Source organism: Balaenoptera ricei, chromosome 11 (genome assembly GCF_028023285.1).
Source record: "Balaenoptera ricei isolate mBalRic1 chromosome 11, mBalRic1.hap2, whole genome shotgun sequence".
NCBI classification, from domain to species: Eukaryota; Metazoa; Chordata; class Mammalia; order Artiodactyla; family Balaenopteridae; genus Balaenoptera; species Balaenoptera ricei.
The window spans coordinates 46,717,995-46,745,731 of NC_082649.1; the positions used below are offsets into that span (position 1 = coordinate 46,717,995).

The 27,737-nt window shown below is 35.7% G+C and overlaps 1 protein-coding gene across 1 annotated transcript in view; it reads left to right on the forward strand.

Annotated features, from left to right (window-relative positions):
* KHDRBS2 (KH RNA binding domain containing, signal transduction associated 2) overlaps nucleotides 1-27,737 on the forward strand; it is a 720,740-nt gene that overhangs the window by 87,492 nt on the left and 605,511 nt on the right. Inside the window, exon 2 of the mRNA XM_059937548.1 lies at nucleotides 18,164-18,291. Coding sequence (XP_059793531.1) covers nucleotides 18,164-18,291 — 128 coding nt within the window. The remainder of the gene's footprint in view (nucleotides 1-18,163; nucleotides 18,292-27,737) is intronic.

Genomic DNA, 27,737 nt, shown 5'->3' on the forward strand with positions numbered 1-27,737 from the left:
AGTGATGAAAGCTTTAAGCCCTTCAAGTTTGGAAGAAATGGAACTGAATGAAAATAAGTGGAAATTGATTATTGTGATTTGTGAGGGGTGGGAGGAAAGTATATGTGACCAGTACCTATTGTCCAGCTAAATTTTGCTGCTGTGGGTGAAATCTGAGAGTGGCAGAGACTTGCTGCTCAGCCAGTTTTCTCTTTCTGGGCACTCAGACAAAAAGAGAAAACTACCTTTCTGCATCTCCCTTTCAGATAAGCTGCAGTCCTGTGAATGAATTCTGGTTAAAAGGATGTGAGTGAAAATGATGTCACCATTTCCAGGCGTGCTTCTGGCCCTTCTTCAGTGCCTTCAGTTAGCTGCTTCTCTTTGTTATGCTCAGGGTTAATTTTTTGTTACCTGAGGGAGGACTGTTCTGTATGACCTTATCCAACCATTACCACCAGTCAACATTTGTATAGGTTTATAATTTACCTAAGTTACCATTTTCAGAAAGTTTTAGTCTCTGAAATGTCCTATTATGACAGCTTTCTAGAGTGCCAGAATGAAATTGGAAATAGTCACGGCAAGGGCTGTTAATTTCAAATAATAAGGCACAGTTGTTTGTGGAACCATTGTTGGGGAGATGTTGCTGGAGGTCACAATCCTATTTGGTATGAAAAGATCCCATAATATATTAAATTTTCATACCTGCATTTCTATAATCATGAGTGATGCTGCTAATGTGATATATAATCCTTTTCTGCATGTGGCAGAATGGTATAAAATGTATATAGTGGAGTTAAAAAAATAAAGCATATCAACAGTCCAACAGTAGTATTTTTTGCACAAGGAAATTTTGCCATGGATGCATTTTCTGCAGTATAAATCAAATCTCAAAGTAAACAAGTGAAACATCAAAAGGCAAAAAACAGAATTTGAGCTTTCAGAGAGAAAGATCTGCAAGGGATAGAAGGCAAGGCTGTCCAGTTTGCTGTGGACAGAATCTCACAGTTGATACTTATTTTCTAAATACATTTTATTCTTATATTAAATACCAAAGTGTTTCATCATTACTCGTGTCTCTTGGACTAAAACCTATTTATGAAAACAAACACACATGCAGTAGAATAAGAAGTTTAAGGCATTTATTTTCTATTACAAAAAGGATATTATTTCCCAGTCTCGTTTCATCTCTGAAATATTATGACTACAATCTGGCTTCTTTTTTCTGTATGATTCTATTAAATCTGTTCTATCAAGGGTCAGTTCTTCCCTTGATAATTTTATATATTGGGTTGGCCAAAAAGTTTGTTCGTTTTTTTCCCGTAAGATGGCTCTTGTAGCACTTAGTTGTTTTTAACTTCATTCAAAACAATTTTGTTAGATTGTACGTGACAGCTGTCATATCAGCAAGCATATAAAAAGAGACTTATCAAAATTGGTGAATTTTTGTGTAGCCATTTTAATGTTGAAGATGGAAGAAAACATTTTCACCATATTATGCTTTATTATTTCAAGAAAGGTAAAAATGCAACTGAAATGCAAAAAAGGTTTGTGCAGTATATGGAGAAGGTGCTGTGACGGATCGAACATGTCAAAAGTGGTTTGCGAAGTTTCGTGCTGGAGATTTCTCGCTGAACGATGCTCCACAGTTGATAGTGATCAAATCGAGACATTAATTGAGAACAGTCAGCGTTATACCACGCAAGAGATAGCCAACATACTCAAAATGTACAAATCAAGCATTGAAAATCATTTGCACCAGCTTGGTTATGTGAATCGCTTTGATGTTTGGGTTCTACATAAGTTAAGCGAAAAAAAACTTCTTGACCATATTTCTGCATGTGATTCTCTACTTAAATGTAATGAAAACGTTCCGTTTTTAAAACAAATTATGACGGGTGATGAAAAGTGGATACTGTACAATAATGTGGAACAGAAGAGATCGTGGGGCAAGCAAAATGAACCACCACCAACCACACCAAAAGCCAGTCTTCATCCAAAGAAGGTGATGCTGTGTATATGGTTGGGTTGGAAGGGAGTCCTCTATTATGAGCTCCTTCAGGAAAATCAAACAATTAATTCCAACAAGTACTGCTCCCAGTTAGACCAACTGAAAGCAGCACGGGACAAAAAGCACCTGGAATTAGTCAACAGAAAATGCATAATCTTCCATCAGAATAACATAATACTGCATGTTTCTTTATGACCAAGCAAAAACTGTTACAGCTTGGCTGGGAAGTTCTGATGCATCTGCCATATTCACCAGACATTGCACCTTCGAATTTCCATTTATTTAGGTCTTTACAAAATTCTCTTAATCGAAAGAATTTCAATTCCCGGGAAGACTGTAAAAGGCAACTGGAACAGTTCTTTGCTCAAAAAGATAAAGAGTTTTGGGAAGATGGAATTATGAAGTTGCCTGAAAAATGGCAGAAGCTAGTGGAGCAAAAGGGTGAATACGCTGTTCAATAAAGTTCTTGGTGAAAATGAAAAATGTGTCTTTTATGTTTACTTTAGAACCAAAGGCACTTTTTGGCCAACCCAATATATAGTATTTTCTTTTAAAATAATTTAATGTTCCGGGATGATTTTATTTGATGAGGAATACACATTATCTGTTTTGATAACAACTAACTGATGTTTACAAGGATTCAGATGCTTAATTTATGACATAAGTTTGTTTTTTGGAGTTACCCCAATATAAGAGTTAAACTGAAGAGTATCTTTTAGAACTGTGTGTGTTTGTGCATATGTGTATTTAGAGAAAGAGAGAAAGAATTTAGTTTGGGTTTGAAATTTGCAAGTGTTTTTTTTGTTTGTTTTTTGTTTTTTTTGAGTATTCATTGTAGATGGAACTTGGTAGTGCTTGAGAGCAGCGGTCCCCAACCTTTTTTGGCACCAGGAACCAGTTTCATGGAAGACAATTTTTCCATGGACCGGGGAGGTGGGTGAATGGTTTGGGCGGTAATGCGAGTGATGGGAAGTGGGAGATGAAGCTTTGCTTGCTCTCCCACCGCTCACCTCCTGCTGTGTGGCCTGGTTCCTAACAGGCCGAGGACTGGTACCAGTCTGCGGACTGGGGTTTGGGGGACCCCTGCTTTAGAGTATTGTTAAGAAAAGTTCAGTGACTTTGTGACCTGTACCTGTTTCTGACTTTCTCCTCTGTCTTTATTTTAGAGACTAATTCTGGCAGAGTTTCTTAACCTCATCTTTAAAATCATTGAAAAAAAATCGGTGATTATGTTGTTGTTTGTGGATCAGTGTTAAGTTAACCATGCCTGTTCATGTTTCTCTGATAAAGTAATTTGTCTTGTGAATATTTCTTAATTGGAAGCACGTGAAGAAATATAACATTTCTAGAAAAGAGATAATCTATTCGCTGATGATTTTAAGAATACTAAAATAATATGCTTTAAGTTTTCTATAGTGACTAGCACCTGTTAAGTGTTTATCAGGAATTTATTATTTAACCAGAGAATTATTAGGAATATCATCTCTATTTTCTACTATTCCACCCAATAAAGTGGGTGGTCTGAGGTTCTTTGATAATAATTTTTCTTAACAGATAAATAAAAGCCAAACTATTTTCAATATTTCTTGCTTATGAGATATTAGCTCTAAATAGCACTTTGTATACTATTCTCAGTATCTGATGGTATGGTGGTAGTTAGTGAGTGTGTGAATGTGTGTATATGTACATGCATTCCATGTACATATGGGGTGTGTAAGACCTTATACCATACTTTGAGGAATGCTCTGTAAATCACCAAAAATGAAGCTCATCCACTTTCACAAAATACATGATCTGCCTCTGTCTTACTCTGTCTTTGACTCTTGTCTTCAAATCTTCCCTTTTAACTTTTTCTCACATATCAGGAAAGGAGAGTGGCAGGGGTGAGAGGTGTTGAAAACACTTTTTGCTCTTCCTACCCTGAGAGAGATGTTGAAAACACTTTTTGCCTTTTCTACTTCCTCCTGTCGAAACTCCAGTGTCTTTTACAATAATCTTTGCACGGAATGCTCCTCAGACTATAGAGATGGCATTATGTTTAGCCATTTAAAATAATTAAGTTTTTGTTATTAACGTGTTTATATATATATATATATATATATATATATATATATATATATATAAATTTAGATAGTCTAAATTTATAGTATGGCTTACAGAGTCCTTTAATTTGTTTTTATTCACTGATATGTCCCAATCACCTTGAACAACGTCTGTCACATAATAGATAGTCAATGTTTGTTGAATATACAAAATCTTGTTTGAAATGCGGATGCATAGATAAAAGTTTGACTGTAGCAACTGTGGGATTATTTAATCTTTTTCCATTCTGCTTTGCTTACTTGTATGTTATTCTTTTTCTACTGATAACATACTTATTACATATATAGTATAGATGTTTTATGTATGTGTGGGTAGGTGGATACATAGTTAAATATCATTAGGTGGAAGTTTATAGCCTTGACTTGTTAAATGGTGCATATGCCAACACACTGCCTTGCATGTCTGGATGTGGAGAAGACAGACCAACAGCAGTGTGTCTACATATGAAGTGAGGACAGGAAGTCAGTAGGGAAACAATGCCATCTGTCCATCCATCCATCCATCCATCTCTCTCTATTATGTGTCTGTGTATCAATCATATATCTATTTCTATGTATCTGTGATTGTATTATGTAGCATAACGCTTCTTATCTCATACTTGAATATGGATATATCATACTTGAATATACTTGCATGTATATTTGTATCCTGAAAATATTTTGAAAAGACACTGGAAAGACTGAGTAATGCCTTTCATATAAAGGGATAAAGAGATAAAAGATCAGGGGAGTTGCCACATTTCTATGCTTTTGAGGTACCCACAGATTATGAAGTTGAATTGAGTGGTCAATTATTAGTCAAAGTTGGTATGAGAATCTGAAGAACACAGTTTCTGAAAATTTAAGGGCAAAATTCTTATTCACTGATATTTGAGAAATGGTATAACTGTATTATAATAGTATTTCCAGCTATAATCAAATGCATGTACTAGTGTGAAGTGTATAATTGGAATAAACACAAGCCCTATACTACTTAGTATGGATTTATTTTTAAGTAAAGTTACTTTCACATATTGCTGGAAAACTACATCTTAAATAACAAATACTTATTGCATGTGCATTTAAGTAACTATGTAGAGTTTTTGACCCAAAGGGTTATTTAAAGATGACTTCTTGGATATCTATAAGAAAAAATATTTCTAAAATCAAGAAGATAGATTACACATCCTTGAAACATTTATGTCTTTAATTTTATGAAAGTGCATAACTTTGAAATGTGTGAACATTGATATTGCTGAACATTGGCTGTCTTTTATAGAAATAGTCTTCTCTCCACTAGCTTAAGGCGTTAAAGCACAAATGACTTTATAATAGTAACTAGTGTTTTAAGGTTATAGGATAAAATGTTTTATTCTTCTAATCCATTTGTCCAAAGCAAAAGTGAAAGTTTGATTCAAAAATTAATTCAGTTTTGTTAAAGGCATGAATTTTTCTACGTGTAGTTCATTGTGTTCTATTATTTATACTAGCTAGATGCCATTTATGTGGTGTCTTAAAGTATCTTGGACATTTTAATATGAACTGCACACTTTTGTTCTAAGCATCTTAACATTCACAACCCTTTCTTACAACTTTCAAAATGTCTTTCAACAGTCTGCCACATCTGCCACATTTTAATTATACCTTTTCTGTTCTATTTTTATATAAACTTCTTTCATCTGTTTATATAAGCTTTAGAAGTTTTATCTCTACTCTAAAATCTGTATTTATAAATTCATGTACTTTGTCCTTACTAGACACACTAGAGAGCTTTCTTTTCTTTTTTTTTTTTTTGAATTTTATTTTATTTATTTTTTATACAGCAGGTTCTTATTAGTTATCCATTTTATACATATTAGTGTATATATGTCAATCCCAATCTCCCAATTCATCACACCACCACCACCACCCCACTACTTTCCCCCCTTGGTGTCCATATGTTTGTTCTCTACATCTGTGTCTCTATTTCTGCCCTGCTTTCATGTTTATTAGTCTGAAAGACGGGGCTCAAGAAAGCTCATTTTTAATGCTTAGTGTGATAAATAGTCGAATTGGCTATACATGTCTTACTAGAATAGTAAACTCCTTCTGGACCCATTTTCTTAGAAGCAGTGTTCTCAGAGTAATATTAAGGAACAGTTCCTGTAAATGATTGGACATGTATTATGTATGATACCAGTTAGAATTCATGCTGATTTGACTGTACCACAGGAAAATACAGGTTTTTAGAAATACTGTTTGATCTATGTTCACAATAGAGTATATAAGTTGTAACTTGATATTATGGTGTATATCTTTATCACATTTGCCTCAAATTGTGATGGCATTTTAGGGAAAACATAAGACTGTCAATTTAGCTTACATATCCAAGGGACCTTGAAATTACCTGTATATGACAAATTCATTTATTATCATCTAATACCTTATTTTTGATTGAAATGTTCATGTTCTGAATCTTTGTTTTGAATTTTTCTCATAAGATTAAAAGCTTAAGTAGGTGCTCTAATTATTGTACAAATTCTTTTGTCATTGTGATTTTTATCCTGCTTGGTAAAATGCAAGAAGACAAAGTAGATTATAGAATGACCAACATGGTTCCATCTTAATTAACCCTGAGCCAGAGGGGCCCTGCTCTGAGTGCTTTGCTCTGTGGAAGCCCCCTGTGGTTCTCCTCTGGCTGTACCTCCCCCTGTGGCAAGGAGCCTCATAGGACCAAATTGTTGTGCCCATGTAGAGCTGACGCCCCCACCCCCATTTTCTAGAACATATTCTAGACACACCTGAAACACCCAAATCCCTGCCCATTTGACCCCATACCCACTTCTAGGGCCTATTTAAATATATTTCTTGGGACTGTCTTCCTGAGGGCAGACCTCATTGCTAGTGTATGAAAATCTAGCCTGAAGGTTTCCAAGGAATGGCTACATTCAGGGGATGTATGGCTGGAGCTTGGTAGTGTGGGCTGGGTGTCTCTCTTCCCATAGACAGACCACGCCACTGGGTGCATACCCCGAGCCTAAAGAGTGTGTGCAGAGGATGTATGGTGGAGCTTGGTGGTGTGGGCTGAGTGTCCATCTTTCTAAGGACAGACCATACCACAGATGTGCCCACCCCAGACCTAAAGAATTCTAAGATATGGCTCTGTGCAATTTGGTTGGGTGGGATGGATGTCCACACAGATGTGGGCTTCACCTTGTGGTACTGGATAGAGCAGAGAGTAACCTGGCTCTTCCCATGCCATCTGTTCTCGCACAGAACTTGAAGGAGTCTGAGGCATCTAAATTCCATCAGGTCTTTCACCTAAGTGTAAGTCTACTGATTAGGAACTAATGAATACTAATACCAATATTAAGTTGGAAGGCTATTTGTCATTGTAGAAGAATAGAACTTGTTTTATTTAACTCTTTGTTAACTTGGTTTATAACTTTTAAATATTTAGCCTTATGGTATAAGGGCTCCTATTTGCACAATTACTACAGGCCCTGCAAATGGTAAGAGTTGGTCTAGACAGACGTTCCAAATTTCATTTTATGAAAACAATATTCACTTTTCATTAAAGACTTGAGTTCTTTTTATTTACATAATTATAGATCCTACATGGAGCTTTGAGGTCACTTGGTCCACTCCCCTACCTAGAATGGAAGATCACTTTGTAGAATCCATGACAGATGCTTATTCGATCTCTGTTGTAATATTTTTAGACACAGTCAACAACATGCAAAGCATTGTTCCTAATTATTTCATTAATTTAAATTAAAAATAATTTCTAATGTTCAGTCCTGTTCTTTTTCCCCCCAATTTGTTCATATGAAATAGAGCTAAGTGGCTGTACTGTCCAGCCTAAACCAGGGAATCAGTGCTCAGGCACCCTTTTCTGTTCTAAGACTTTCCTCTGGGGATGAGAATTCATGGATTTTTCTTAGTTGGACTGTGCACACTTTATATATTTTTATACATGCCATTCATTTTTATATTCATTCAGTGAAGATTTATTGAATATCCATTGCCCAAGGGCATTTTTTCTTTCTTTAGCTCAGAAAAGATTTTCAGAGTGCTGTCATTATTTCACAATAATAATTTCAATTTTACTAGATAAAAATATAATATGTGCTCTATAACAAAATGTATTTATTTTTCTAGGGGAGAACTTTGGTGACTAAGAAATTTCTGATTCAGTCTTCTTTCTTAAATTTATTTTATTAAAAACGTTACTGATTTGGAAGAATAATGTAGTGATACTCTCTTCTAAAGAATGTGTGGTGGGAAACAAAGATTGTTAAGAGAATGTAAATATCAAAATGTAATTGATGTAGAAAATCCTGAGGCATCTACACGAAAATATTAGAACTGATTAAAAAAATACAGCAAGGTTACAGGACACAAGATTATACACAAATAAATTGTATTTCTGTGTCAGAGATGAATGATCCAAAATGAAATTAAGAAAATAATTCCATTTACAGAATAAATTATTTAGGATTGAGTTTGACAAAAGAAGTCTAAGGAATGTATGAAATTACAAAGCATTCTTGAAAGACATTAAAGGAGACCTAAACATAGGGAAATGCATCCCATGTCTGTGATTTGAAAGACTAAATATTATTAAGATGACAAAATTCCTTGATTGACATACAAATTCTTTGCAATTCCTATCAAAATTCCAGCTGCTTTCTTTCATACACTGGCAAACTAATCCAAAAATTCATATGGGAATCCAAGAGACCTAAATAGCCAAAACAGTCATGAAAAAGATGTACAAATTTGGAAAACTCATACTTCCTGATTTCAAAACTTACTACAAACTGATGAAATCAAGACAGCGTAGTATTGGCAATGTGGTATTGACATAAGGATAGACAGATAAATCAATAGAATAGATTTGAAAATGCAGAAATAGATCTTCACACTATAGATTCTTAAGAAGGGTGCCAAGAACATTCAGTGTGGAACAATAGTCCTTTTGATAAATGGTGGTGGGGCAAGTGGATATCTACATGCAGCAAAATGAAGTTGGACCCCTACCTCACAACATATACAGAAAATTAATTCAACATAGATCACAGACCTAAATGTAAGAACTGAAATTATAAAATTCTATGGGAATAAATCTTTTTGACCATTAGTTAGGCAATCGTTTCTTAGATATGACATAAAAGTTAGGTGACAAAAAAGGAGAAAAATTGGACTACATAAAAATTAAAACTTCTGTGGTACAAATGATACCATCAAGGAAGTGAAAAGAAAACACAGAATAGGAGAAAATATTTTCAAATTACTGTGTATCCAAGAATGTAAGGAAACCTTACAACTCAATATGAAAAGACTATTAATTTAATTAAAAATAGGCAATGGATTAGAGTACACATTTCTCCATAGAATATATGCAAATTACCAGTAATCACATTAAAAGATGTCAACATAGTTAGTTATTAAAAGTGCAAATCAAAATCAGAATGAGATACAACTTCATACACACTACGATGGCTAAAATAAGATAGACAATAACAAGTGTTGGATGTTAATATGATGCAGTAACTTTGGAAAGCAGTTTGGCGATTGTTCAGAATGTTAAGCATATAGAAACTGTATGACTGAGTTAATTCCACCCCTAGGAATCTATTCAAGAGAACTAAAAGCAAATATCCACACAAAAACTGGTACACAAATGCTCAAAACAACACTAGATATTTTATCAAAAATGTAGAAACAACCTAAATTCCCATCAGCTGATGAATGGGGTAAAAAAAGTAAGATGTATACATACAGTAGAATATTATTTGGCTGTAGAAAGGAATGAAGTACTGATACACGCTACAACATGAATGAACCTCAAGAATGATATGCTAAGTGAAACAAGCGAGGCACAACAGGCCGCATGGTGTGTGATTCCATTTGTGTGGAAAGTTCAGAAGAGGCAAGTCCATAGAGATAGAATTCTATAGTTTATCATGACAAGCTATGCCGTTTGTGAGACCTATGGAATCAAGCCTACCTTGAGATGAAATTCAGGCTGAGTAGCAACCAGACACTGGCCCCTTTCTTTTAGGTCCAGGGATGGTTTCATTCCTCAAGGATTTACTGCTTTATTTGCGAGGAGAGGCAGAGGAAGGCAGACTCAAAGAATAAAACTTTTCTCACTGCATCTAAAGAAGAGCAGCCAGAGACAGGCCTTTGTGTGAATTTGTTCAGCACCACGCCATGGTGATCAGAGGCCCTTCATAAGATATGGCCAGTCTGTTTTATCAGAGCTGCATGGGGATAACTAAAAAGAGGAATAGGAAGAACAAATGGAAAGTAGAATGGATCCAAGATGCTAAAAAAAAACATTATCTTTAACTACTGTAGAAATTTTATTTTCTAATATAGCCCTTGATTATTTACCCTTGATTCATTATAGGAGTTTCCCTCTTTATTAGTTGGGTAAAGATGACTGGGGTAAAGGGAAAAGGTTGGTAAAGTTTTGCTAAAGATTGGAAATCACCACAAACACCAAGCCCATAAATTATATCCTAGCTAATTTCAAAACAATCCAACAAGGTAGGGGTTTATATATATACATATATGTGTGTGTATATATATATATATTTATATATATATATTTATATATATGTATATACATATATATATTTATATATATGCATATATGGAATCTCGGAATTTCTTCTATATACCAGTGTCATAATTGGGTACCATTTGCATATATTATTCAGCAAGATCAATGCTCCTAAGGAAGATCGGTTCCCAGTTTATTATTTGTGCCATTCATAAATACTGCAAATGTATTTAATAAACTTCTGAATTTGGTTTACATAAGTATGGCTTATTGAAATATATAGGTAAGACATTAGGAATGGTATGAAAAACAATAAAATAAAATATTCACTGTGATACTTGGAATCATAAGCCATTGGATAGTTAGCACTTGAGCACAGAGTGTTACTTCTTCTCTCTCCCAGTGACTTACACACAGTAAGACACTCTCTGTAACATTTGCTAAGTGATGAAAGCATTGGATGAAGAAACTGTGCCCTGGAGCAGATGAATGTGAAGCAGGTCATACTCAGTTCTATTTAAATGCTTTTTTTCTGTCGACATGTTAGGAATTTTTAACTCCAGTGAATAATAGCCCACCTTTATTCAATTCAGGAAAATTAAACACAAGGAGTGCCTGATGTAATTAGGCTTTTAAACATCTTGAAAATAAATGAAAACCAATTTAAGCACACCTGGGTGTAGTATTTCTGTAAAATTAGTCAAAATGGTGAATATATTCTGATTTAGATAATTATCACAGTAAAAGTAGGCTCAGAAAAAGTATTTTAATTTGAACCAAACAGTGCAGCTTGAGCAGCTGATTTTAAATTTGTTGTTTTCTTTTTATTAAGATGGTGTATCCCAAGATACCTTTGGCAAGAGTAAAGTCTCTCATTTTTTCCCACAAACATAGGACATATGTTCTACTCAAGCTTTAGAAATATAGTTGAATATGAATATGAGAAAATCAGAAATAAATTATTAATGACTTCAGACTGCTCCCACATAACATTAGTAATTCACTGGAAAAAAATCAAATATATTGAGTAAAAAAGACCATCTTGAGAGCTTATTTTTCAATATTTTTTTATATGAAAAATTATATGCATTACATGTCAACTCAAAAGTTTCAGCCAACTTTCTAAACTACAACCAAAATTATAGCTAAACAGCAACATATAGTAACAAGATCATGTTTGGTTGTAAAATGCTTAAAATATCACCTAATGTTTACTACACAATAAGGGTGTAAAAAGTAGTTGTTTTGAATGCTCATCCCATCCTTTAGATGTCAGTCCCTTTTCCCTTAGGCTTTCAAACATGTACATTCAAACATGAGATTAAAACCACTCCAGATTATAAAAATTATTGTATTGCATTTTGTGGGAATAAATATGAATTATAAAATGTTGTGTTTTGTGGAAATAAATACGAGTTTTCCCATGTAAGCAATGATCTAAAAATCATTTTATTGACAGGCACATATACTGTATGAAGTTTTTGACTTAAATACCAAGAGACATTTTTTCTAGAAAAACTTATTTGGACAGTCTGATGAGTAGTTCAATTTTGAGTTTATAGTTGATCGTTTATTGTAATGGGTGCTGGGAATAAAAAATAATAATAAATGTTATATGGTCTCTGGCCTCAAGGAGGTCACAGTTTAATGGTGGCAAACAGTTGTAAATAGAACAGTACAAAGTGATTAAAAGTGCTGTATTTAAAAAGTACAAAGTGTTAAGGGAGACCCAGGATGGGATAGTCATGCAAGATGAGTGTTCAAGCTTTTAAAAACAAGAGAGTAGCCCTCCACCAATCAGAGGACACAGGAGGGATCAGGAGTGGCAAACTAACGACTTTGGAAGCATGCAGTCTGCTTAGGGTCTGAGCAAGGATGGAATGCTGTGAGACAACACTAGACTGTGGCCAGAGACAAGAAAGGAATGGCTGATTGATTACTAGTGACAGGAAAAAATTAAGAATTTAACTTTCAGGCAGCAAGAAGCAGGTACTTGTCAGTGCAGTGACACTCATTCAACCAACAAAGAAAATCTGAATGCTCAGTAGAGCCAGGGAATAAACATGACACAAATACCATACTGCTATACAAAAGGGGAATGTGTAAGGCTCAGATCTATGTTTTAAAAAGCTAGCTGGGATGTGAAAGATAAGTCATGCATGGTCTTCAAGGAAACTAGTTTAAAGTCTGCTGCCACAGGTGGAAGTGGATGGAAAGGGTCTGGAGTAGTGGAGAGCCCCTGAGTGGAGGCTGGGGTTGAGGGGCCCCAGTGGGACCAAGGGGACTCGGCGACTGTTGCCTGCACAGTGAGGAGGGCCAGGCAGCAGCTCATGGGTAATGGCTAAGATCCGTGTTCTTCTTGTTCTAGGGTGACCAGAAAGAATAGGCTTTAGAGTTAAGGTGAATTCAGTTAAAGTTTCAAGTGTCTTGGAAATTTTAGGGTGGAAATGTCAAGTCAGAAGTTTTAGAACTCAGAAAGGTAGTTTGGGCTCAATGTCTGAAAAAGTGAAAGGTGGTTGATGCGGATGGTCGTCAATGCAGATGGTGATTTTTTGTTGATGGCCATTCTGATCTGTGTGAGGTGATACTTCACTGTAGTTTTGATTTACATTTCTCTAATAATTAGTGATGTTGAGCATCTTTTCATGTGTTCTCCTTTTTTTATTTCCTTTAAGTGTAAAGATTGTTTTTTTGAGCTCTTTCTTGTTTTTTGAGGTAGGTCTGTATTGCTGTGAACTTCCCTCTTAGTACACCTTTTCTGTATTTCATAGATTTTTGTTATGTCACATTTTCATTTTCATTTGTCTCCAGGTACTTTTTAATTTCTCCTTTGATTTCTTCATTGACCCAGTAGTTGTACAGTAGCATGTTGTTCAGTCTCCACATATTTGTGATTTTTACAGTTTTCTTCTTGTAGTTGATTTGTACTTTCATAACATTTTCATTGGAAAAGAAGTTTGATCTGATTTCAGTCCTCCTTAATTTATTGAGACTTGTTTTGAGTCCCAGCATATGGTCTATCCTTGAGAAAGTTTCATGTGTCCTTGACAAGAGTGTGTATTCTGCTGTATTTGGATGGAATGTGCTGTACAAATCTACCAAATCCATGGGGTCTAATGTTTCATCTAAGGTCACTCTTTCCTTGTTGACTTTCCGTCTGGATGATCTATCCATTGATGTAAGTGGGGTGTTAAATTTCCTTACTATTATTGTGTTGCTGTCAATTTCTTCCTTTATGTCTGTTAATAATTGTTTATATATTTTGGTGCTCCTTTTTAGGTATATATATATATTTATCATTTTTATGTCTTCTTAATGAATTGTCTAGAGTTTTAGTTTTGTAAAATGAAGAAGTTATGGAGATCTGTTGCACAATAATGTGAATGTACTTATCATTACTGAGCTATACACTTAAAAATGATTAAAATGATAAATAATGTTATGTAGTTTTTACCATAATAAAGAGAATACCTTCTTACTATACCTTCCATCTGACTTAAACCAATGAGTGAAGTTGTGCAAGGTGCATACAGGCATACCAACATTTAACTCTCTTGTAATCTCCACATAATCCTATGGTGTACTGTGGTGATAGCCACTAAAACTAAGTTAGTGAATGCTAAAATAAATCCTTGAATCTATCTACCTATCTAAATATCTATCTGTCTATATCTTAACACATAAACAGTGAAAGAAAAACAAAAATATTAAAATCTTTGTAGTTTAACATTTTTTAACAAAATTAAGCTTTCTTTTATGTATTATGTTTTTCCAATAATATGGAAGCCAAATTTAAATAGAGACTGTATAAAAAAGTAACTATATAAAATGACTCAACATCTCTGTAAAAAACTGATCAGTTATTGCCGGATGATAATCAGTGCCTTTCCATCTTTATGGATACCTATATTGTCTGAACATTACAAAATGAATATGTATTAATTATGAAGTAAAAAAAGAATTACTTTAAAAATTTACAAAATGCATTATTTTCCATGGTTTTAAAACCAGGCAAGTTTGGTATATACCACTTTGTGACTATACAGTCGAGAAGTGCAATGACTGATCTATTAGTCATATATTAATAGATACATCAGGGAAGACAAGATAATTCCCTGAAAACTATCAGAAGGGCAAAATAAATATAAAAAATTTTAAGGAAAACATAAAGATGGCCAAGAGGCACATGAAAAGATGCTCAACATCATTAATTACTAGAGAAATGTAAATCAGAACTACAATGGCTTCACACTGGTCAGAATGGCCATCATCAAAATATTCACAAACAATAAATACTGGAGAGGATATGGAGAAAAGGGAACCCTCTTGCACTGTTGGTGGTAATGTAAATTGATATAGCCAATATGGAGAACAGTATGGAGGTTCCTTAAAAAACTAAAAATAGAACTACCATATGACCCAGCAATCCCACTACTGGGCATATACCCTGAGAAAACTATAATTCAAAAAGACACATGCACCCCAGTGTTCATTGCAGCACTATTTACAATAGGACATGGAAGCAACTTAAATGTCCATCCACAGATGAATGGATAAAGAAGATGTACATATATACAATGGAAAATTACTCAGCCATTAAAAGGAAGAAAATTGGGTCATTTGTAGAGACGTGGATGGACCTAGAGACTGTCATACAGAGTGAAGTAAGTCAGACACAAAAAGACAAATATTGTATATTAATGCATATATGTGAAATCTAGAAAAATGGCACAGATGAACGTGTTTGCAAAGCAGAAATAGAGACACAGACATAAAGAACAAATGTATGGACTCCAAGGGGGAAAAGGGGATGGGATGCATTGGGGGACTGGGATTGACATATATACACTACTATGTATAAATTAGATAACTAATGAGAATGATGCTGTATAGCATCGAACTCTACTCGATGTTCTGTGGTGACCTAAATGGGAAGGAAATCCAAAAAGGAGGGGATATATGTATGCATATAGCTGATTCACTTCGCTATACAGAAGAAACTAACAAAATATTGTCAAGCAACTATACCCCAATTAAAAGAAAAAAAAAGAAAAGAAGTTTTTAAAGGAAAGTATAGAAATTAACAGAAAAAGCAGTGGAAATGGTATTTCATCCAGCCCCATTTCTTGATGGAAAAGTTGTTGGAATTAATCATCAAGTGATCAAATTTCAAATGTCTAAAAATGCCTAAGTGGTAGTTTTGTAGAGAGCAAATAATGTCAGACAAATTTAATTTATTTCTATGACAGAGTGACAAAGATAAACCAATAGGGATTGCATTGAATCTGTACATTGCCTTGGCTATTATAGTCATTTTGACAATATAATAATACCATGTTCTTCCAATCCAAGAACATGGTATATCTTTTCATCTGTTTGTGTTGTCTTTTATTTCTTTCATCAGCATCTTATAGCTTTTGGAGTACAGGTCTTTTGTCTCCTTAGGTAGGTTTATTCCTAGGTATTTTTTGTTTTTGATTAGATGGTAAATGGGATTGTTTCTTGAATTTCTCTTTCTGATCTTTCATTGCTAGTGTATAGAAATGCAAAAGATTTCTGTGTATTAATTTTGTATCCTGCAACTTTACCAAATTCATTGATGAGTTCTAGTAGTTTTCTGGCAGCATCTTTAGGATTTTCTATTTATAGTATCATGTCATCTGCAAACAGTGACAGTTTCACTTCATCTTTTCCAATTTGGATTCTTTTTATTTCTTTTTCTTCTATTATTTCCATGGCTAGGATTTCCAAGACTATGTTGAATAAAAGTGACAAGAGTGGACATCCTTGTCTTGTTCCTGATCCTAAAAGAACTGCTTTCAGCTTTTCACCATTGAGTATGATGTTAGCTATAGGCTTGTCATATATGGCCTTTATTATGTTGAGGTATGTTCCCTGTATAACTTTCTAGAGAGTTTTTATCATAAATGGGTGTTGAATTTTTTCAAAAGTCTTGTTTGCATCTGTTGAAATGAACATATCATTTTTACTCTTCAGTTTCTTGATGTGGTGTATCACACTGATTGATTTGTGGATATTGAAAAATTCTCACATCCCCAGGATAAATCGCACTTGATCATGGTGTATGATCCTTTTAATGTTTTGTTGGATTCAGATTGCTAATATTTTGTTGATGAATTTTCATGTTCATCAGTAATATTGGCCTATAATTTTCTTTTTTTGTGGTATCTTTGTCTGGTTTTGGTACCACGGTGATGGAGCTTGGGAGTGTTCCTTCCTCTGCAGTTTTTTGGAATACTTTCAGAAGGATGGGTGTTAGCTCTTCTCTCAATATTTCATAGACTTCACCTGTGAAGCCATCTGGTCCTGGACTTTTGTTTGTCGAGAGTTTTTTAATCACGAATTCAATTTCTGTTCATTTTTTCTATTTCTTCTGGATTCAGTCTTGGGAGATTGTACCTTTCTAAGAATTTGTCCATTTCTTCCAGGTTGTTCATTTTATTAGCCTATAGTTGCTTGTAGTAGTCTCTTATGATCCTTTGTATTTCTGTGGCAAATAAATTAATTTTAAAAAGGAAGGAAGGATAAATAGTGTACATTTGCTTAAAAAATATTCAGGACTTCCCTGGTGGTGCAGTGGTTAAGAATCTGCCTGCCAGTGCAGGGGACATGGGTTAGAGCCCTCATCTGGGAAGATCCCACATGCCACAGAGCAACTAAGCCCATGCACCAGAACTACTGAGGCTGCACTCTAGAGCCAACAAGCCACAACTACTGAGCCTGTATGCCACAACTACTGAAGCCCACGCACCTAGAGCCCATGCTCCGCAACAAGAGAAGCCTGTGCACCACAAGAGAAGCCCATGAACCACAATGAAGAGTAGCCCCCATTCGCCACAACTAGAGAAAGCCCACACACAGCAATGAAGACCCAATGCAGACAAAAATTAATAACTAAATAAATAATATTCATTTTGGGAAGATTCTCATAAGGATAAATTAGTATTTCCTCTTAAACATCTATGTAGGTAATTTCATGTTGATGAATATGAATGATAGCATTTACAGATTTAATCCTTTATGTGACTTTTCTGTGACCCCCCTTTTTAATTGGATTTAAGTTTGTTAGAATATAAAATAGCATACTGTTTATCTCTACTACCCTGTTTTAGATAATGGATGATTTCTATTTTCAATTATTTTTCCTTAGGAACAATTCTGACTAAAAACAAAACATTTAACGTTAAAATATATTTGTTCTATTCATTGCTCCTAGGAAATTTATGTTTGCTTAGATATTTTAAATAATGAAAGGGAATATTCTTTCTCAGATTTTGCTTGAAGATGTTAAAAGTTAATTAAATGCATCCTTTGTTTCACAGAAGACAGTCGTATCTTCGGTCATTGCTTTTTGGTGTTAGTTGATATAGATCATTGTACAGACAGTACAGTAGCATAGCTTTCAGTCCTTTTATAAAGGTTCTTCAAAATCTTATTTAAGAAGGGGAGTGATAAGAATAGTTAGTGTATTTATGATGACTTCTCATTTCATTTAATGTTTTTCTTGTGAATTTTTTTCAGAAATTGAAAAATTTCAAGGTTCTGATGGAAAAAAGGAAGATGAAGAAAAGAAATATCTTGATGTCATCAGCAACAAAAACATAAAGCTCTCAGAAAGGGTATTGATTCCTGTCAAACAGTATCCAAAGGTACTGCAATATATGCTTTGTTCTCATAGAATTAAGAAAAAATTGATAAAAATAAGACGATGTTTTATTCATTGTCTTTCATGAAATAAATGTAAAGCTTCATTTTATTAATATATACAAATATATGATGCTGACATAGAAAAAGGAAAACACTTTGAAAGTACAATAATTTTCAACTGATGGCTGTATTTTTATTCTGTGAATATGGGAAGCATAACTAGATATTTTAATCATTTATTTAACATGTAAATAGTTCGACAATTTGATTTTTCAAATATGCACACTCAATAATGTTTTGGTTCATGTTAAAATGCATATTCTTATTACAAAAGGGAGTAGAATTAATGCTACTGTCAATATACAGCATTAGCCAAACAGCAGAGAATTATTATATTTAGGAAGGTAATATAGTCTTTATTAGACCCTTGGATTGTAATCTCTAGTCTTCTATATTCAGAGTCCATTTATATAATGATTATGATAGTATTTTCTTGAAAATACTTTTTCACTAGACACTTTGTCATCAAGTGATATTTTTATCAGCAGAATCATGATTATAAAATATAACATTTCAATAGCATGGTTTCATTACTTATATTCATAAATTCCAATGGTTGAAAGCAGTTTCTTTCTTTTTTTTTTTCCAAGTAAATTAACTAAGCAAAAAAAAAAAGGAAACTCAAAGATTTAAGCTGGTAATTAACTTTCTGAAGAGTGTATCCGAAGCAAAGACCATATAATTATCCTAATAATAAAGATTACAGAAATAAATGCTGTAGTTTACCAATTGTCTTCTAATATGATAAAGTTTAGTAAATACAATTAAGTAGAAGGTTGTGTTTATAATTATTTCAAACAGAATAAGCTGTTACAGCACATCAAACCATAAAATTTAACTTTCAGATGAGGTGTTTTGGGCATACACGTTTTGGGTTTCTGTGTTTATTTTGAGCTAGACTTACACTATTGCAAGATAGGTACATTCAATAGATATATATTTATAATTTAAGTTTCATGAAATTTACTTTACAATTATGTTTTAAAATATTAAATTGGGCTGTCATGGAAATGTACATGAAAAGTTTTACTTAGTAATGAAATATGGTAGAAATATGATGGGGTATTGTGTCTTTTTTAAGGAACCTGGTTAATTAAACCGTTAGAGTCTAGATGGAGTACAGGTTCCTTCTTTAAATCATATATTTAAATATTACATAACTTGATACTTTTTCTCAGAAAAATGCTTGTCTATTCTTTGGATATGAGAAAGCTCATGATAGACTCAGTATCTGCTTCTCAATAAAATGCAGCTCTATATCTCTGACCAAGTTGTGTTGGCAGTTCAAGTCCTGATAGCTCTCCAAGTGATGGTGTGAGTGATGTTATGCTGAATATTACAGTAGTAGTTTACACTTGATTCATAATGATGACTACTGAAACAAGAATATTTTATGGTGTCTAATTTTTGTGTGAGATTTAATTTCATAATTTATAGGAAGACTTTTAAACAACAAAACCACCTATTATTCATATTGAAATAAACCATGTCTCACTAGCAAATTATTGTACCCCCTTGAATTTTTAGAATCACAGAATGCTTAAGCTGAGACTAATCTTGGAAATCACAGAATACATAAAACTTCTATTTTACAGATGTGGTAACTAATTATGACTTGCTCATAAAAAATTCACAACTAATTGTGAATTGCTCAAAGAAATAATCTTTGCTCTAGATGGAATGCTTCACGAGGCTGCTGTTATTTTAAATTCTTCATTTTTTGTGAACCATTACATTTTTAACTTGACTAAAAATGCTCACATTTTGCATGACTTTTTCATGTAAAGTGTGGAAGAAAGTTAAAACCTATAGCTCCTAATGATTAATAGTTTTATGGAGTATTATCAAATAACAATTTATGCCTTATAAAATGTACCATTTTTATGAATATAGTGAATATAATGCCAAACTGCTTTATTTATTATGGTGATGTGCATTTCATACATCTAATTATCACACACAGAGAACTCTTAGAGCCCTTTTACAGAAAAAGAATACTGAGAAACACAATCATCTATCAAGTTGACCTACATTTATTTTTGCTTGTTTTTATACTATAACAATAAAATTAAAATCAACGTTTTGAAAACAATATTTAATTTCAAAAGTGTTTCTCTCCTGCTGACTGAATATCTGTGGTGTTAAGACTATAATCTCTAATCTTGAGCCGTATTTGCTGTGCATTTGTGAGCTGTAACACGTGTAGTGTGGTATGATCCTGTGAACTGTTGAGCAGGACACAACAGTATGGGTTCAAGGTTTACTCTTTTAAAATAAAAAGTGATGCACCCTTCAGGGGTCCATTGGGGAAAGGCCTGCCTCCCACGTGTTCTCCCACAGTTGTCCCGCCCTTGATGCCTGCTGTGTGGACTGACAGTCCATGTGGTGATGACATCATCCTCTCCAACAAAGAGTAATACAGAATTATGGGAATTCTTGAGGAAATGACCTCATCCCGATTTTATTACTTGACTTTTTTTTTTCTTTTTTAATTTTTATTTATTTATTTATTTATTTATGGCTGTGTTGGGTCTTCGTCTCTGTGCGAGGGCTTTCTCTAGTTGTGGCAAGTGGGGGCCACTCTTCATCGCGGTGCGCGGGCCTCTCACTATCACGGCCTCTCTTGTTGCGGAGCACAGGCCCCAGAGGCGCAAGCTCAGTAATTGTGGCTCACAGGCCCAGCTGCTCCGTGGCATGTGGGATCTTCCCAGACCAGGGCTCGAACCCGTGTCCCCTGCATTGGCAGGCAGATTCTCAACCACTGCGCCACCAGGGAAGCCCTATTACTTGACTTTTTTCAGACAGATTTTGTTTCAATTAGTCTCTAATTTAAGTTAATTTGCTGACTTAATTGAGTAATTCAAGGAACTGAGAGAAGTTTAAGATTTAAATTATAGAAAATATAAGAATACTTTTCACACACATTAGGAATGATTTATCTAGTGTTTTGTGGTTAATCACTTAATTTGGAGGGAAAAAGCCATATTAAATTATTTTAATGGACAGTTTTTGTTTTCATTTTTTTGTTTTTTTTTGTAACAAGATTAGTAAATAAATAGACTTTGTATATCTATTGTTTACATTTGCAAATGTTTTAGAATCAGAGCGATTATGTCTTGATGGTCAAATCTCTAAGGAGGCAACGTGGTCAGTATGTTCCTCTACAATCCTGAGATTAGTGTGGAAAACTCACCACCTTTAACATTAGTTCTTTCTCCCTGAATCCACACACATGGCACTTTATAGTCCAATATACATTTATTTTTTTCAAATTTGGATACTTCCAACTCTTATGCATATCATAATCAGAATCAGTTTACAGTCTCTAACAGGCCAGTGGTGGTTGTAACTCACTGTTTTTGTCTGTAAACTTTGCACATGTGAATTTGGTCATGGCTTCTTATATTGAGTTGTTTGTAGTGTTGGAAATATGTGTATTGAGTTTAGTTGCTTTTGAAAGTGTATTAGGGCATTATGATTTAGTGTTGACATGCTAGGAGATTACATATACAGAAAAAGAAGAGAACTGTAGCTTGGGGCATAAATTTGATATTAATGAAGACAGTTTTCTTCCTTGCAAGAAGCAGAACAAAGAATGCCAAAATTTCTTGGTCCTCGACAAACAAGTGCCTTACAGGACATAAGAAACTAAGATACTCATAATGTTGGCTGCTGTGTTCTGTTTTGTTCTGCTAGAAGGATGACTATCACAAGCAGGCATCCATGCAGAAGGATGCCCATCACAAGCATGGGCACAGTGAGGAGGGTCAGAGGATGGGGCTGTACTGCCTCCACCTGCTGGAGACCTGCCTGTTGCTATCATACCTATTTGTCCATCTGGGCAATTCAACCTCTTAGTGTCTTTTAAAAATACTTTTTTGATGTTGCCTTTAGAATCCTCTGAAATACATCAGACATTTTCTTCAATTAAATTTGCCCCAAGGCCCACTTTTTATTTCTCAACCCAAGTTACTGCCAACTTTTTAAAGCAATAAATTGCCGGGAGCATAAATCGGCCCCCCAAATTTGGCCCCTTTTAAGATCAAATGCAGCCATGTCCCCCTGTGCTGCTTTTGAAATCAATTCCTTATGTAGATTAATGCAGAAAATTAAAGTTCCAAAATATGTTCAAAAGCACCTTCTGTGCCTGGTTGGAAGCACTCTCCACAGCCTGGCATGTCCTCCCACAAATCTTGTTTCCTTCTCTGTACTTTGAAAGATGAAAACCAAAACCTGTTATTTTTTCTAACTTTGTAAGTAATTATCAGAGCATTTAAGAATGGTTAATAGGATGATGAGTTAAGATGGCAGAGGAGTAGGAGGAGGTGGAGTTCATCTCTCTCTCCACGGATGCATCAGGAATACAACTATAGATGCAACAGTTCTCACAGAACACTGGCTGAATGCTAGACCTTGGACAACAGAAAGGACTATAAATATCCTTGCATAACTGGATATGACAAAAAAAAGAAGGTAAAAGGAGGAGGAGAGGAATTGGGACAGGACCTGCACCCCGTGGTTGGGAAGCTGAAGCAGAGGAGAGATTCCCAGATTCGGGGAAACCCCTCTCTGACAGGGAAATCAATTGGGACAGAAGGGAAGCATTTAAGGCTGTTGGAAGAGGGTGAGCGGCTCATCTGTGGCAGATGGAACAGAGTCAGAACTACACAGAGAGTGCGTACTGCGGCCCTACGTGCCCCGGACTGGGACGTGTGTTCACAGGTGTGCAAGGGGGCTGGGAGCTGGAGCATGGGGATTAGAGAACAGGCCTGGGGCGAGAACTGCTGTTGGCTGTGGGAAGACAGACTGAGGGGACAGGAGGGAGGAAATCTGCAGCAGGGAATGCCTACAGAGGAAGACCGGACTGCCATGGAAGCAGGTGCTACTGCTGAGTCACACACAGGGGGAGGAGCCACTATTGTAGCCTCTCTCTCCCCTCATGCTGGCACCTGCTGGTGGACAATAAAAGAAGCCCTCTCAGGGCCGGCCCTCGCATGCCTGCTGCCGGGCACCAAAAATAGCCCGGCCAGGGTCAGCCCTCACGTGCCTTATGCCGGGTGCCAGAAAAGGCCCTCACTAGGGCCATATCTCTTGCGCCCATGGTCACTGGCTTCCCTGCACATTTGGCACCACTAGGGCTCCTGCCATCCAAGCAGTCATACCACCTCTGCACCTGGTCCTCACTGGGGCAGACCCACGAGCTCCAAGACATCCTCAAGACCAGACTCCTGTGGGTGGACTACACAGAGAGGTGGGGATAAAACCAAAGCTGAACCCCAGGGATGGGGCGACTAAGAAAGAGGATTGAAAATCTTTCCATGAGCTATACAAACTGCAGATTAAATCCCCATGATCAGCTAGACCCTACGTCTATCCAATATCTGAGTAGACAATGAGTGTTCCCACAAATGAAAACAGACTATCTCTGGCAGCTGTGGACATTGGGGACAAGCACACACAGGAATTGGGCCACATCAGAGTCTGAGTGGTCCCCACAGGGCCCACAGCAGGTCCAGAGACCAGCCCAGAGGCAGAGGAGGGCCTCCTGGGGAGGCAGAGGTGGGCTGTGGCTCATGGCGTGTGCAAGGACAATTAACAGCTGAGATCCCAGGGAAACATAATTATTACTATTACTTTTATTATGTTTTGATTAATTCTCTTCTTGGTTCTGGCTTTTTTTTTAGTTTATTTTGGGGGGTGGTCTTCACGTTTTATAACATTTAAAAAAAATTTTTTTTAATTAATTAACTTATTTATTTATTTTTGGCTGTGTTGGGTCTTCGTTTCTGTGCGAGGGCTTTCTCTAGTTGTGGCAAGCAGGGGCCACTCTTCATCGCGGTGCGCGGGTCTCTCACTATCGTGGCCTCTCTTGTTGTGGAGCACAGGCTCCAGACGCACAGGCTCAGTAGTTGTGGCTCACGGGCCTAGTTGCTCCGCGGCATGTGGGATCTTCCCAGACCAGGGCTCGAACCCGTGTCCCCTGCATTGGCAGGCAGATTCCCAACCACTGCGCCACCAAAGACGCCCCTAAATTTTTTTATATATTTCTGTTTTCACTTTTATGTTGTTCTGTGTTCTTTTCCCTCATTTTTTCCCTTCTTTTTCTTTCATATATTTTGTATTTTTAAAAAGAATTTCCATTTCTACTTTCCTTTTCTGTTGTTCTGTGTTTTTTCCCTTTTTTAAAAATTATTTTTATCGGTTTGTTCTGTTTCTTTGCTTTATTCTTCAGTTGGCACACTTCTTTGGTTTTGTTTTTAGGTTTTGTGTTTTTGTTAGTTTTGATTCTAATTGTTTGATTTCGTTTTTAGGTTCTTCAGTTTCTCTGATCTCTTGCTTTTTTTGTTTCTGTTTTGTTTTGTTTCTGTTTTTGTTTGGTTCTGATTTTGTTTCTTTTGCATGTGCGTGTGTTTCCTTGTTTCTGTTGTTGATTGTTTGATTCTGTTTTTACCATTTGTCTGGGGCCTTGTTTGTCTTTTTTTTTCCCCTTTCTTTTACTTTAATATATTTTTTATTTTATTTTTTTACATTTCTATTTCTATGTTGCTTTTCTGTTGTTCTGTCTTTCCCCTTTTTTTTTAAATCGTTTTTGTCGCTTTGTTTTGTTTCTTTGCTTCATTCTTCCATTGGCACTCTGCTCTGGTTTGGTTTTCTGGTTTTGTGTTTTTGTCACTTTTCTTTTTAATGGTTTGATTTCGTTCTTGGGTTCGTTTGTCTTGTTGTTCTCTTGCTTTTTGTTTTATTTGGCTCTGTTTCTTTTGTGTGTGTGTGTGTTTCCTTGTTTCTGTTTTTGTTTGTTTGATTTTACTTTTTACCATTTGTCTGGGGTTTTGTTAATCTTTTAAAAAATTTTTTTAATCACCTTTATTGCCAGGATGAGTGACTTGCAGGGTCTTGGTTCCCTGACTGGAAGTTGGGCCTGAGGCTCCAGGGTGAAAGCACTGAGTCCAGGACACTGGAACACGAGAGAATTCCCTGCCCTAGGGAAGATTAATCACCGAGTGCTTTTGCAGAGACCTCTATCTGAATCCAAGACCCAGCTCCACCCAACTGCCTGCAGCTCCCAGGGCTGGACGCCTCCCACCAAACAACAAACAAGACAGGAACACAAAACCATGCATCAGCATACAGACGACCTAAAGTCATACTAAGCTCACAGACACCCCAAAACATACCACCTGACACAGCCCTGCTCATCAGAGGGAAAAGGCTCAGCTCCATCCACTAGAATGCAGGCACCAGTCCCTCCCATCAGGAAGCCTAGGCAAGCCACTGGACCAACCTCACTACTGGGGGCAGAGAACAGAAGCAAGAGGAACTACAACCCTACAGCTGAGGGATAGTATACCTCAAATACTGTAAATTAGACGACATGAGAAGACAGGGAAATATCTTGCAGGCAAAGGAGCAAGATAAAAACCCACAACACCAAATAAATGCAGAGGAAATAGGCAAACTACTAAAGAGAGTAAATATGAACCAAAATCTCGGAAATAGACTAGAGAAAATACAAGAAACTTTTAACACGAACCAAGAAGAACTAAAGAGCGAACAAACAGTAATGAACAAAACAGTAACTGAAATTAAAAATACTCTAGAAGGAATCAATAGCAGAATAACTGAGGTAGAAGAATGGGTAAGTGAGCTGGAAGATAGAATGGTGGAAATCACTGCTGCAGAGCAGAATAAAGAAAAAAGAATGAAAAGAATTGAGGACAGTCTCAGAGACCTCTGGGACAATATTAAGCACACCAACCTTTAAATTATAGGCGTCCCAGAAGAATAATTTAAAAAGAAAGGGTCTGAGAAAATATTTGAAGAGATTATAGTTGAAAACTTTCCCAACACGGGAAAGGAAATAATCAGTCAAGTTCAGGAAGTGAAGAGAGTGCCATACAGGATAAACCCAAGGAGAAACACGCCAAGGCACATATTAATCAAACTAACAAAAATTAAACAAAATGAAAAAATACTGAAAGCAGCAAGGGAAAAGCAACAAATAATATACAAGGGAATCCGCATAAGGATAACAGCTGATCTTTCAGCAGAAGCTCTGCAGGCCAGAGGGGAGTGGAAGGATATATTTAAAGTGATGAAAGGGAAAAACCTATAACCAAGATTCCTCTACCCAGCAAGGATCTCATTCAGATTCGATGGAAAAATCAAAAGCTTTACAGACAAGCAAAAGCTAAGAGAATTCAGCACCACCAAACCAGCTTTACAACAAATGCTAAAGGAACTTCTCTAGGCAGGAAACACAAGAGAAGGAAAAATTCTACAAAAACAAACCCCAAAAATTAAGAAAATAAAAGGAACATATATATCAATAACTACCTTAAATGTAAATGGATTAAATGCTCCAACCAAAAGTCACAGACTGGCTGAATGGATACAAAAACAAGACCCATATATGTGCTGTCTACAAGAGACCCACTTCAGACCTAGGGACACGTACGAGCTGAAAGTGAGGTGATGGAAAAAGATACTCCATGAAAATGGAAACCAAAAGAAAGCTGGAGCAGCAATTATCATATCAGACAAAAGAGACTTTGAAATAAAGACTGTTACAAGAGACAACAAAGGACACTATGTAATGATCAAGGGATCAATCCAAGAAGAAGACATAACGATTGTAAATATTTATGCACCCAACATAAGAGCACCTCAATACATAAGGCAAATGCTAACAGCCATAAAAGGGGAAATCGACAGTAATACAATAATAGTAGGGGACTTTAACACCCCATTTACGCCAATGGACAAATCATCAAAAATGAAAACAAATACGGAAACAAAAGCTTTAAATGACACATTAGAACAAATGGACTTGATTGATATTTACAGGACATTCCATCCAAAAACAACAGAGTACACTTTCTTCTCAAATGCACATGGAACATTCTCCACGAGAGATCACATCTTGGGTCACAAATCAAGCCTTGGTATGTTTAAGAAAATTGAAATCGTATAAAGCATCTTTTCTGACCACAACACTATGAGACTAGATATCAGTTACAGGGAAAAAAACTGTGATAAATACAAGCACATGTAGGCTAAACAATACGATACTAAATAACCAAGAGATCATTGAAGAAATCAAAGAGGAAATCAAAAAATACCTAGAAACAAATGACAATGAAAACATGACTACCCCAAACCTATGGGATGCAGCAAAAGCCGTTCTAGTAGGGAAGTTTATAGCAATACAATCCTACCTCAAAAAAACAAGAAAAATCTCAAATAAACAGCCTAACCTTACACCTAAAGCAATTAGAGAAAGAAGAACAAAAAGAAAAAACCCCAAAATTAGCAGAAGGAAAGAAATCATAAAAATCAGATCAGAAATCAATGAAAAAGAAATGATGGAAACGATAGCAAAGATCAATAA